Source organism: Amblyraja radiata, chromosome 19 (genome assembly GCF_010909765.2).
Source record: "Amblyraja radiata isolate CabotCenter1 chromosome 19, sAmbRad1.1.pri, whole genome shotgun sequence".
NCBI lineage: Eukaryota > Metazoa > Chordata > Chondrichthyes > Rajiformes > Rajidae > Amblyraja > Amblyraja radiata.
In genome coordinates, this window is record NC_045974.1 from 1823306 (window position 1) to 1837496 (window position 14191).

A 14191-nucleotide genomic window follows, 5' to 3' on the forward strand; every position below is an offset into this window, starting at 1 on the left:
AGGGGTTGGACAGGCTAGATGCAGGAAGATTGTTCCCGATGTTGGGGAAGTCCAGAACAAGGGGTCACAGTTTAAGGATAAGGGGGAAATCCTTTAGGACCGAGATGAGAAAAACATTTTTCACACAGAGAGTGGTGAATCTGTGGAATTCTCTGCCACAGAAGGTAGTTGAGGCCAGTTCATTGGCTATATTTAAGAGGGAGTTAGATGTGGCCCTTGTGGCTAAAGGGATCAGGGGGTATGGAGAGAAGGCAGGTACGGGATACTGAGTTGGATGATCAGCCATGATCATATTGAATGGTGGTGCAGGCTCGAAGGGCCGAATGGCCTCTACTCCTGCACCTATTTTCTATGTTTACTTGCATCTCCACTAAAAGCTCGCTTAGGAAGTCAAAAATCTGTGTACTCTAAATGTAAAAAAGTATAAGCTTGAAAACATTGCTGGTTCAGTCTGCTAACTGTATGAAGCAAAAATCTAAAATGTCAATACATATTTAATTATTGCAATAGCTTAAAACAGAAAATTCTTCAATATGTAGCTGGATATAATCTCAAAATGTCTCTGGTTGCAAATGTTTATCTCCATTGATGACGTCCAATGGAAAGACCATTCTTTCATGCTCACACCAATCTCGATTCAAAGCGGTGAAATCACATTTTAAGGAAATCAGTCTGACTCTATCCAAGGTTTTGACTCTATGCATGTTTAAAATCAGAGATGAACAGCATTATCTAGCTCTACATTTCAGCAAGTACCCACCACGGCATGTTTGTTTGTTTGTTTTTGAAAATAAAATTGAAGAAAAGACACTAATTCCAAGTTCAAGTATTTGAGACGTTGTTTGTGGCAAATGCACCCGAATAGAGAAAGCTAAAGCTTTCATGATCGACACGAGATGTCAGCGGCTCGCAGTTTATCAGCAGCAACCAACTGTGAATAACGACAAACCAGTCTGCCAAGTCGCTGGTCCCTTTCCCCACTGCATGCTGCCAGATAAACTGGGAACAAAAGCCTCGCACAGCAGCTCCCGCTGGTCCCATTAACCCCTGCTGCTGCTGCTTATTATTACCACGGGGCCACAGATTCACCACTGCCTCCCTCCGCCCACCCCGCCCCGCCCGCACCTCCTGATGGATGTGTCAACGGTGCTGGAGGCAGGCTGCGTCTCCACGCCAGCACACAGCCCGTGACCAAGCCCAGCGCAAACCTCGCCGCTCAGTGGATCTACACTCACAGAAACGGGGCCCCTTCTCAGTAACCGGCACTGGACAGCCCGGTCCATCATGGATGCTGACACCCCCCCCCCCCTGCACACACTGACCCCCCCCCCACACACTGACCCCCCCCCCACACACACTGACCCCCCCCCACACTGACCCCCCCCCCACACACACTGACCCCCCCCCACACTGACCCCCCCCCACACACACACACTGACCCCCCCCACACACTGACCCCCCCCCTCCCACGCACTGACCCCCCCCACACACTGACCCCCCCCCCCCCCCACACACACTAACCCCCCCCACACTGACCCCCCCCCCCACACACACACACTGACCCCCCCACACACTGACCCCCCCCTCCCCACGCACTGACCCCCCCCACACACTGACCCCGCCCCCCCCCACACACAGTAACCCCCCCGCACACACACTGACCCCCCACACACCACACCTGACCCCCCACACACACTGACCCCCCCCACACACTGACCCCCCCCTCCCCACGCACTGACCCCCGCCCCCCACACACACACTGACCCCCCCACACACACACACACTGACCCCCCCCCACACACACACACACTGACCCCCCCCACACTCACACACTAACCGCCCACACACACACACTAACTCCCACACACACACACACACTGACCCCCCCCCCACACACACACACTGACCCCCCCACACACACACACACTGACCCCCCCACACACACACACACTGACCCCCCCCACACACACACACTGACCCCCCCACACACACACACACTGACCCCCCCCACACACACACACTGACCCCCCCCCCACACACACTGACCCCCCGCACACGCACTGATCCCCCCACACACACACACACTGCCCCCCCCACACACACACACTGCCCCCCCCACACACACACACAGACCCCCCCCCGCACACACACTGACCCCCCGCACACACACTGACCCCCCCACACACACACACTGACCCCCCCCGCACACACACACTGACTCCCCCCCCACACACCCGACCACAGACCCTGCCCGGTCCATCACAGACCCTGCCCGGTCCATCACGATACTGACCTCTCCACCATCGAAGGGATCTACAGGAGTCCCTGCCTCACAGGCAGCCGGCATCATCAGACACCCACACCACCCTGGCCACGTTCTCATCTCACTGCTACCATGGGGAAGAAGGTACAGGAGCCTGAAAACCGTGACCTCCAGGTTCAGGAACAGCTTCTTCCCAACACCACACAACACTGATCTCAACAGTAAACTGTGGAGGGATTTTTGTTGCAAGGGCTTCAGGCTTTTTTTGCAGTCATGAATTTATTGTATTTTTGTTAATTATTTACAGTGTTATTCTTACTGCTGCTAGTAAATGCTGGAACTCATCGCCACAGAGGGCTGCGGAGCCCACGTCACTGGATATTTTTAAGGCAGAGATAAACAAATTCTTGATGGGAACGGGTGTCAAGGGTTACGGGGAGAAGGCAGGAAAATGGGATTGGGAGGCAGATATCGGCCACGATTGAATGGCGGAGTGGACTCGAGGGGCCGAATGGCCTAATTCTACTCCTATAACTTGTGAAGTAAGTATTTCTTTGTCAGTACATACGACAATTAAACTCCGTGTAAGAAAGAACTGTGTAAATCGAAGGCAGACACAAAATGCTGGAATAACTCACGGGGTGTGGCAGCAGCTCTGTCTGAAGAAGGGACTCGACCCGAAACGTGGCCCATTCCTTCTCTCCTGAGATGCTGCCTCACCCGCTGTGTTACTCCATCATTCTGCCTACCTGACAATTAAACACCTGTGACTCTCGAGGTACTTTGCGCCAGTCAGCCACCTGTGATTTTGATGATTAACTTCTCCCTAGCTAGATTTTTAAAAGTTTTTGAAGGTGGCTGTATGTGGTACTGATACACAACAAGCATTGGCCACGGGAATCAGAATCAGACATTGTAGAACCGTCTATAATAGAATGGTTCGCATTTCAAAAAACAGGTCAGTATTATTACTGTTCAATCATTGGCAGAATAGCAGGATTACATATTAATAAACAGCAATAATTCTATATGTTGAAACAACTCAACTTAACAAGACTGGGACAGATAATATTCAAGAAAATAAAATTATTTGTCCTAAACATATAAGATGGTTAAGGGCTTGGACACGCTAGAGGCAGGAAACATGTTCCCGATGTTGGGGGAGTCCACAACCAGGGGCCACAGTTTAAGAATAAGGAGTAAGCCATTTAGAACGGAGACGAGGAAACACTTTTTCTCACAGAGAGTGATGAGTCTGTGGAATTCTCTGCCTCAGAGGGCGGTGGAGGCAGGTTCTCTGGATGCTTTCAAGAGAGAGCTAGATGGGGCTCTTAAAGATAGTGGAGTCAGGGGATATGGGGAGAAGGCAGGAACGGGGCACTGATTGGGGATGATCAGCCATGATCACATTGAATGGCGGTGTTGGCTCGAAGGGCCGAATGGCCTACTCCTGCACCTATTGTCTATTGTAAATATGTCTCTGAATTCTTTAAATGATGTGATTGAAGCCGAAACATCAACATGAAAATTCAAGAATCGCCACTCAAATTTTCAGAAGATTTAAAATTAAAAACAAACCTCAATTTTGTCCGTCTTAGCATCGCCCCAGTACATTTTCTTTTCTTCGTAATCCAGAGCTAAACCATTTGGCCAACCCAGCGACGTATTAACAAGAATAACCCTGTCCGAGCCATCCAAGGCAGCGCGTTCTATCTTGGGATTCTCACCCCAATCCGTCCAATACATGTACCTATTTGGAGAGCAAACACAGCGTAAACTGAGCACCAGTCAACCACACACTTGTAGAAATATACACTTCTCACCAACACAGCTTTACATTCTTGGACTTTAAGGGTGAACAGGGAAACACAGGGTTATTAAAGGATATATGCAAAGAATACTGTATGTCTGGGAAGGAACTGAAGTTAGACACCAAAAGCTGGAGTAACTCAGCGGCATCTCTAGAAAGAAGGAATGGGTGACGTTTCGGGTGGAGACCGAAGTCTGAATGGAGACATGGAGTCTGAAGAAGGGTCTACACCCGAAACGTCACCCATTCCTTCTCTCCAGAGATGCTGCCTGTCCCACTGAGTTACGCCAACTTTTTGGGTCTACATACAAGGAATATCTTGCTTGCTGTGCCTGTACATTGTTTCTGACCTTCCTACGAAGCAGTTGGAACTAAAGACCCTACAGCGAGCAAGATAGATCACTCGATGAAAAAGACGTAGTACGGTCATGGGCAGATTCATGGGTCATTTTCGGCCCCATTTCCGTAACCGGCTTCCGTCTCCGCACCAAAGATCCCGTAGCGGAGCAAAGATACTAGTGCGGAGACGGAAGCCGGTTACGGAAACATCCTCGTAAAAATAAAAGTTATTTGGTAAAAATCTTCTCCTCATTTTCAGAATTTAAATTTATTAACACAAACTGTTCCCCCGCAACGTTGATTACACTGCGGGTCGGGTCGGGTCCGGTTACTGAAATGGATGAAAAAAAGGCCCACGTTCCGCTCCGTTGCGTACTACACGTCAGCCCATTGCATTTAGCAGGAGCGGTCTATCTTGCTCCGCTATAGGATCTTTGGTTGGAAGTTACGAGGGCCAGAGCTCTAGCCTGTGATGTTCGACCTCAAATAAATTTTGAGAGCAGTTGTTCTTCTTCCAAAAAGCATAGAATTTTGTCACTCGAACGTTAATGATTTTTCCGCCACTAATTTTAGAACCGATTCACCTCGATCAAGACTTAATTTATTTTTATCGATTGCTGTCCCTGTATGGAAACAGGCCCTTCGGCCCACTAAGTCCACACTCTCCCATTCAAACTTCTATGTTACAGGGGCCAATTTACCTACAATCCCACACGTTTATTCCCAAGAATGAAATTAGGTTTAATGCACCGGATTAACTTCCTTCCTTTTCTTTTAAAATCTTTTTATTCGTTGTTTTCAAAAGCAAAAACGAAACAACAAAAAAGTGATGATAAACATAGCAGTGATATTGATACATAGGGATCAGGATTACATTAGAACGGAGCGGTTCAGGAGATCCTTCACCCCTGCAGCCATTAGATTTTATAATTCGGACCGCTAGGCTGTAGGGGGATGCATTTAGCAATTTTTAATTTTTGATTGTTAATTATTGGTCTTTTTAAGTATTTATTGCTCTCAGGTAGTGTCCACATTGTATTCTATGTATTTTCTGTCTGCGTTCGTTTTGAATCTGTGGGTTTGTTGGTTGGGGGCTTCTGGACATCTGAATTTCCCTGAGGGGATCAATAAAGTATTTATTATTATTATTAATAACACGTTTAACCTAAATACGAGTCCAGTGTCAAAATACACATTGAATATAGACCCCCCGGTCTCTATGTAAATATAGTTAAGTGTTTAGAAGAGAACTTATATGTATAAAAAACATAAAGATAAAAAGAAAAAAAAAGATTAACTTCCAACACGTCATCTTCCCCAAATAAACATCCTTAACATGGAAGAAATCGTCAATGATTCCGTGGAACTCTTTGCCACAGACGGCTGCGGAGGACAAGTCAATGGATATTTTTAAGGTGGAGATTGACAGGTTCTTGATTGGTTTGGGTGTCAGGGGTCATGAGGAGAAGGCAGGAGAATGGGGTTGAGAGGGGAAGATAGACCAGCCATGATTGAATGGCGTAGTAGACTTGATGGGCCGAATGGCCTAATTCTCTGCCTCAGAGGGCGGTTGAGGCAGGTTCTCTGGATGCTTTCAAGAGACAGCTAGACAGGGCTCTTAAAGATAGTGGAGTCAGGGGATATGGGGAGAAGGCAGGAACGGGGTACTGATTGGGGATGATCAGCCATGATCACATTGAATGGCGGTGCTGGCTCGAAGGGCCAAATGGCCTCTACTCCTGCACCAATTGCCTTTGCTCCTAGAACTTAAGAACATGAATACCTACCCAGACATGGGGTCAAGCACAATTGCTCTCGGTTCATCGAGATCCTCGGAGATGAGAATTTTGCGCATTGTGCCGTTTAGTCGAGTGACCTCGATGCGGTCAGTGCCAGTATCTGTCCAGTAGAGGTTTCGAGCCACCCAGTCCACTGCAATGCCGTCAGGGTGGTTGATCTGCGAGGTGACCACAAACTGGCTGCTGGAGCCATCCAGGTAGGACCTCCTGATGGCTCGCACTTCGTCATCTGTCCAGTAGATGTAGCCTTCCACTGGGTCGTAGTCGATGGCGATGGCGTGCCGGATATCATCCAGCTGCAGTATCACATCTGTAAAGTCGGGAGTGTCCAAGGATATCCGCCTCAAGTCTGTCCGACGTGCCAACAGCAGCAGCTCCGACGCACCTAGAAAACAGATGAGAAACAACATTCACGAAAGGTTCACACGAGAAGTTGGAGCAACTCAGCGGGACAGGCAGCATCTCCGGAGAGAAGGAATGGGTGACGTTTCGGGTCAATAGACAATCGTGTAGGAGTAGGCCATTTGGCCCTTCGAGTCAATGTGATCATGGCTGATCATCCCCAATCAGGTTCCTCCCCATATACCCTGACTCCGCTATCTTTAAGAGCCCTATCAAGCTCTTTCTCTCTGCAGTTGCAGCTTCTAGACTGTGGAACAGCATCCCTCTTCCCATCAGAACTGCCCCCTCCATCGACTCCTTTAAGTCGAGACTTAAAACTCAACTCTACTCCCAAGCCTTTCTTGATGTACTCTGAGTGAGGGCTACATGTATGTATTTATGTAAGTACTTAATCTATGAAACAATGTTGTATAACATAGAAACATAGAAATTAGGTGCAGGAGTAAGCCATTCGGCCCTTCGAGCCTGCACCGCCATTCAATATGATCATGGCTAACATAACGTTAGTACCTCCACCAATGTAAAGCACTTTGGTCAACGAGAGTTGTTTTTTAAATGTGCTATAGAAATAAAAGTGACTTGACTTTACTTGAAGTGACTCGAACCTTCCACAGTCTGAAGAATGGTCTCGACCCGAAACGTCACCCATTCCTTCTCTCCAGAGATGCACAGCCTGTTCTGCTGAGTTACTCCAGCTTTTTTCTTGTTGTAAAATGTAAATACTGGTTCTGTTCTGTTGTTCTGCACAACCCGCAGGCATTGCCACTTTCATTTCACTGCACATCTTGTATGCGTATGTGACAAGTAAACCTGACTTGACTTAACTTGTGTCTATCATTGGTTTAATCCAGCATCTGCAGTTCCTTCCTACATGTACACGAACGGTTTACGACAGGCATTGTTCTACCTGTGACCTCTTGACGGCCTACCCTAAATATTTGGTCAATGCAACACAAGGCCAACTTGAATAGACATGTCCTGGGCTTCAGTCACAGGGAGAGCAAAAGCACACTTTCTGAAGTCAGTTGTTTAAGAAAGAACTGCAGATGCTGGAAAAATCGAAGGTAGACAAAAATGCTGGAGAAACTCAGCAGGTGAGGCAGCATCTATGGAGCGAAGGAATAGGTGACGTTTCGGGTGGATACCCGGAAGGGTCTCGACCCGAAACGTCGCCTATTCCTTCGCTCCATAGATGCTGCCTCACCCGCTGAGTTTCTGGAAGGGTCTCGACCCGAAACATCACCTATTCCTTCGCTCCATAGATGCTGCCTCACCCGCTGAGTTTCTCCAGCATTTTTGTCTACCTTCTAAAGTCAGAATCAATGCTTAAACACATCTACTTTGAAAGGGCGGAACAGTGGTGCAGCGGGTAGAGCTGCTGCCTCACAGCGCCAGGGACCCGGGTTCGATCCTGACAGCGGGTGCTGTTTGCGCGGAGTTTGCACGTTCTCCCCTGTGACCGCATGTTTTTTCTCCGGGTGCTCCGGTTTAATCCCACAACCCAAAGACGTGCTAGTCAATTGGCCCTCTGTAAATTGCCCCTAGTGTGTAGGGAGTGGAATAGTGTGAACGGGTGATCGACGTCCAGCCTGGGCTCGGCGGGCCGAAGGGCCTGTATCCATTTTGCATTCTAAACTAAACCGCCACTAATCGAAATGTTGCCAGTCCATGTTCTTGAGAGAAACATAGAAACATAGAAAATAGGTGCAGGAGGAGGCCATTCGGCCCTTCGAGTCACCACCGCCATTCATTACGATCATGGCTGATCGTCTCCCATTCAATAACCCGTGCCTGCCTTCTCCCCATATCCCTTGACTCCACTAGCCCCTAGAGCTCTATCTAACTCTCTCTTAAATCCATCCAGTGACTTGGCCTCCACTGCCCTCTGTGGCAGGGAATTCCATAAATTCACAACTCTCTGGGTGAAAAGGTTTTTGCTTACCTCAGTCTTAAATGGCCTCCCCTTTATTCTAAGACTGTGGCCCCTGGTTCTGGACTCGCCCAACATTGGGAACATTTTTCCTGCATCTAGCTTGTCCAGTCCTTTTATAATTTTATATGTTTCTACAAGAAGGTGTCAGACCATAGAGCACGAGCTCCGGTCAGTCCACAATGTCTGTGCCCGATACCACAACCAATCCTTACCTGCCTCCACATATGCCTTATCTCTCCCTTCCCTGGAGATCCATGTGCTTGTCCAAAAATCTCTTAAATGCCATTATCACATCTGTCCCCGTCCCCCCCCCCCCCAGGCACTCTCTGCATAGAAAACATTCCCCGCACAAATCCTTTAGACATTGGCACTCGCACAGTAAAGCCCTCGAGTATTTGCATATTTCCATCCTGAGAAACAGGCCATGGCCATCTCCCCCATCTACGCCGAGTTACTCCAGAACTTGTAGTTCTTTAAAAAAAAATAAACTCTCCTCATTTCAAGCTGTTGAATTAAATTGCTGATAAAACATTTTAACCACAAAGGGCTTAATGAGAGTGGGTGAAGCAACCTGGCGTGTACAGCTAAGAGCGTACAGCAATTCAGCGTCTCGCCCCGACTCTCCGCCCTGCTACTTTTACTGCTGTGATGGATGACAAAAGCAACAAGTCATGGTCTGAAAGCCCATTAACTGTGAGCAGCCTGGGCTCTGGGCACCATCACAGGGTCATTTACAGCCACGTAATCAACTTCACATAATGGTATTAGAAGCCTGGGAGATTATTTTCCCCATGTTTTAATGCTGCTCCGAGCTAAGCTACTCCAGCCCCACGATGATGCGTGGCTGCTCACTCACTCACTCACTCACTCACTCACTCACTCACTCACTGACTGACTGGGCCATTCAAAAGTGTCTTGAAAACTGAATTACAAGTTGGTTTAGGTTTATTAAGGTGTTATCAGGCTTCTTATGGTCCTTCCATAAGCTAGGGTACTTCCCGGGATGGCGGGACTGTCATATGCTGAGAGAATGGAGCAGCTGGGCTTGTACACTCTGGAGTTTAGAAGGATGAGAGGGCATCTCATTGAAACATATAAGATTGTTAAGGGCTTGGACACACTAGAGGCAGGAAACATGTTCCCGATGTTGGGGGAGTCCAGAACCAGGGGCCACCGTTTAAGAATAAGGAGTAAGCCATTTAGAACGGAGACGGGGAAACACTTTTTCTCACAGAGAGTGGCGAGTCTGTGGAATTCTCTGCCTCAGAGGGTGGTGGAGGCAGGTTCTCTGGATGCTTTCAAGAGAGAGCTAGATAGGGCTCTTAAAGATAGCGGAATCACGGGATATGGGGAGAAGGCAGGAACGGGGTACTGATTGGGGATGATCAGCCATGATCACATTGAATGGCGGTGCTGGCTCGAAGGGCCGAATGGCCTACTCCTGTACCTATTGTCTATATTTCTAAACACTCTTGATGTGAACTGAGGAACAGCAAAAAGGTGAATGCTATCCAACCAGATCAGATATGCTATATATAAATATCAAGTCAAACTCAAGTCCAACAGACATGGCAAAGTGGAAGATACAGAGTGTAGAATATAGTTCTCAGCATTGTAGTGCATCAGTTCCACAGACAATGTCCATGTCTACAATGGGGTCGAGGTGAATCGGACAGTACTCTAGCTAACGGAAGGACTGTTGAGAAGCCGACAAGAGGGGAAGAAGCTGTTCCCGACTCTGGTTGAATGAGACAAGTGTAGAAACAGGAATGGATGGAATTAAATGTTCATCTTATAGGTCACAGCAGAATACCATGTGAAGCAATTTCAACTGTAGAAAAAATATTGGCCGTTTTGCTATTATATAATCCTGCTGCAAATTTCTTGGGTTTGCTGAAGAATATGCTCCTGATAATGCTATCTCTGCAATGAGCCTTTAATTTTCATGCTGATTAATGGATTCTCCATTGCAGACACAATTTGGCATCATTACCACTCTAATCCTTGCTCCTGGGACAAGGCCAATTGGTGCCGTCATTATAGCAAGCTGTGCAGATTGGATATGGGCTTTATCAGGGGATAATTCAGCCACAGCTTTTAGCAAAGAGTTCCACTTGCCTACAAAAGGCTTGCAGGTGACGGGGTAATGTTAACATCACACGCGGCACTGCGGCATTTACGCTCCAAACAATCACTACTTTCTCTTTCCCTCCCCTCAATTTCAATGCTCATCAGTAGGTACACACTGTGGCACAGTGGTAGAGTTGCTGCCTTACAGAGCTTGTAGCGCCAGAGACCCGGGTTCGATCCCGACTACGGGCGCTGTCCGTTCTCCCCGTGACCCCGTGGGTTTTCTCTGAGATCTCCGGTTTCCTCCCACACTCTAAGGACGTACATGTGTGTAGGTTAATTGGTTTGGTACAAGTGTACATAGTTCCCAGTGTGTGTGGGATAGTGTTAATGTGCGGAGATCGCTGGTCGGTGCAGCCTCGGTGGGCCGAAGGGCCTGTATCCGCGCTGTTTCTCTAAACTAAACTAAATGTCACTAGAAACTTGGATTAGGGGGGGTATTAGCTACAGGGAGAGGTTGGACAGACTTGGGTTGTTGTCTCTGGAATGCCAGAGGTCAAGGGAAGTATGTATAATGATGAGAGGCGTAGATAGGGTAGACAGCCACAACCTTTCCCCCAGAGTGGACATATCAAGGAGGAGATTGCACAGCTTTTAGATGAGAGGGGGGAAGTTTAAAATAGATATGTGGGGTAACTGGAGAAACTCAGCGGGTGAGGCTGCATCTATGGAGCGAAGGAAATAGGCAACGTTTCGGGTCAAAACCCTACTTCAGACTGATGTGAGGGTGGGGGGTGGGGAGGGGGCGGGAAGAAGAAAGGAAGAGGTGGAGACAGTGGGCTAAGGGAGAGCTGAGAAGGGGAGGAGAAAGTAGGGACTACCTGAAATTAGAGGAGTCAATGTTCATACCGCTGGGGTGCAAACTGCCCAAGCGAAATATGAGGTGCTGCTCCTCCAATTTACTGTGGTCCTCACTCTGGCCATGGAGGAGGCCCAGGACAGAAAGATCGGATTGGGAATGGGAGGGGGAGTTGAAGTGCTGAGCCACCGGGAGATCAGGTTGGTTATTGTGAAACGAGTGAAGGTGTTGGACGAAGCGATCGCCAAGCCTGCGCTTGGTCTCACCGATGTAGAGCAGCTGACATCTAGAGCAGCGGATGCAACAGGTGAGGTTGGAGGAGGTGAAGGTGAACCTCTGCCGCACCTGGAAATACCGGTGGAGGCAGATACGATAGTGATGTTTTAGAGACTTTTAAATAGGCACATGGACATGCAGGGAATGGAGGGATATGGATCACGTTCGGCACAGACACAGGGCCCGGTCCTGTGCTGTACAGTTCCATGTTATATACGCAGTCAATAGACAATAGACAATAGGTGCAGGAGTAGGCCATTTGGCCCTTCGAGCCAGCACCGCCATTCAATGTGATCATGGCTGATCATCCCCAATCAGTACCCCGTTCCTGCCTTCTACCCATATTCCCTGACTCCGCTATCTTTAAGAGCCCTATCTAGCTCTCTCTTGAAAGCATCCAGAGAACCTGCCTCCACCGCCCTCTGGGGCAGAGAATTCCACAGACTCACCACTCTCTGTGAGAAAAAGTGTTTCCTCGTCTCCGTACTAAATGGCTTACTCCTTATTCTTAAACTGTGTGGCCCCTGGTTCTGGACTCCCCCAACATCTGGAACATGTTTCCTGCCCTTGGTGTTGTGGGGGTGGGGGGGGGGGGGGGCAGTAGCAAGTATTTTTGCCGACACACAAAGCCTCCAGCGCTGAAGGTTCCTCTTTATCTGTTCGCAGTGAGTTTACCATCGTTCACAGCTGGGGTGTAAATAGCGAGCTCACACCGTGCCCACAGTCGATGTCTGTCTCCATTAGTGACCCCTTTAGCCAGGCAGCCAAGGCAAGCTCCATACACGAGCAAACATACACTCCCATTAATTTCAGAACCAGTGGAGAAAAGGAACAGTTACGGTGCAGATGAATGAAGAATTGTTCACGGGGTCAGAAAACAAAAGGCATTTTACTCCCAGCTCGGCTCGGACTGGGGGGGGAGAGAATGCAGCGCTTGTAAAACCCAGACTGTTCACAGCTACAGGTTTCCACTGTGACCGAGATGTGCCCTGGGTTCACCAGCCTCACCTTCCACTGCAAATCAGAGCCGCACAGCACAGGCACGAGGCCCTTCGGCCCATCAACGTCATGCTGACCTTGTTGCCCATTGGCCAGCATCCTTCCAAGCCGTGCCAATCTACCAGTCTCTGCGACGATAGACTCGTCTCATTTCAACACTTCTCTGGTAGTGATTCCAGCTTTCAGTCACTGTGTTAAATAAAAACAACCACCTTCTGGTCTAATCTAACACTCCTTCCTCTCATCTTTAAGGCATGGCCTCTTGTTCAAGATTCAAGAGAGTTTATTGTCATGCGTTCCTGATAGGACAATGAAATTCTTGCTTTGCTTCAGCACAACAGAACATAGACGGCATGAATACAGAACAGATCAGTGTGTCCATATACCATTATATAAATATATACACACATGAATAAATAAACTGATATAGTGCAAATAAACAGATAATGGGTTATTAATGTTCAGAGTTTTGTCCGAGCCAAGTTTAATAGCCTGATGGCTGTGGGGAAGTAGCTATTCCTGAACCTAGTCGTTGCAGTCTTCAGGCTCCTGTACCTTCTACCTGAAGGTAGCGGGGAGATGAGTGTGTGGCCAGGATGATGTGGGTCCTTGATGATACTGCCAGCCTTTTTGAGGCAGCGACTGCGATAAATCCCCTCGATGGAAGGGAGGTCGGAGCCGATGATGGACTGGGCAGTGTTTACTACTTTACTTGTAGGTGAGTGTGTGGCCAGGATGATGTGGGGCCTTGTTTTTGATACACCTAGGGCGGGATAAGGAATGTGACCATCGAACATAGAACAGAACAGCACAGGAATAGGACCTATGGCCAGCCCCCTGAATACATGCGCGTGTACATACCATCTTTGCACTTGGCTCCATCCTCTAGCAGCTGCACGCCAGTTGGACAAGCACAATGGAAGAAGGGTTCAACTGGAGACATCAGGCACAGGTGGGAGCAGCCGCCATTGTTGGTCCCACAGGGGTTGGTTGCTGGTGGCAGAAGTAAACATGCACCAATGTCAATACCTTTCATTTCAACTCTCCACCAAAGCAGTTCTGACATAGAAACATAGAAAATAGGTGCAGGAGTAGGCCATTCGGCCCTTCGAGCCTGCACCGCCATTCAATATGATCACGGCTGATCATCCAACTCAGTATCCTGTACCTGCCCTCTCTCCATACCCCCTGATCCCTTTAGCCACAAGGGCCACTTCCAACTCCCTCTTAAATATAGCCAATGAACTGGCCTCGACTACCCTTTGTGGCAGAGAGTTCCAGAGATTCACCATTCTCTGTGTGAAAAAAGTTTTTCTCATCTCGGTTTTAAAGGATTTCCCCCTTATCCTTAAGCTGTGACCCCTTGTCCTTGGACTTCCCCAACATCGGGAACAATCTTCCTGCATCTAGCCTGTCCAACTCCTTAAGAATTTTGTAAGTT

At 48.4% G+C, this 14191-nt stretch overlaps 1 protein-coding gene across 2 annotated transcripts in view; it reads right to left on the reverse strand.

Annotated features, from left to right (window-relative positions):
• lrp6 (LDL receptor related protein 6) overlaps positions 1-14191 on the reverse strand; it is a 128160-nt gene that overhangs the window by 51085 nt on the left and 62884 nt on the right. For both annotated transcript variants that reach the window (XM_033037430.1, XM_033037431.1), the window contains exons 5-7: positions 13612-13743; positions 6200-6596; positions 3842-4013 (exon numbers count right to left, since the gene is read on the reverse strand). In XM_033037430.1, coding sequence (XP_032893321.1) covers positions 3842-4013; positions 6200-6596; positions 13612-13743 — 701 coding nt within the window. The remainder of the gene's footprint in view (positions 1-3841; positions 4014-6199; positions 6597-13611; positions 13744-14191) is intronic.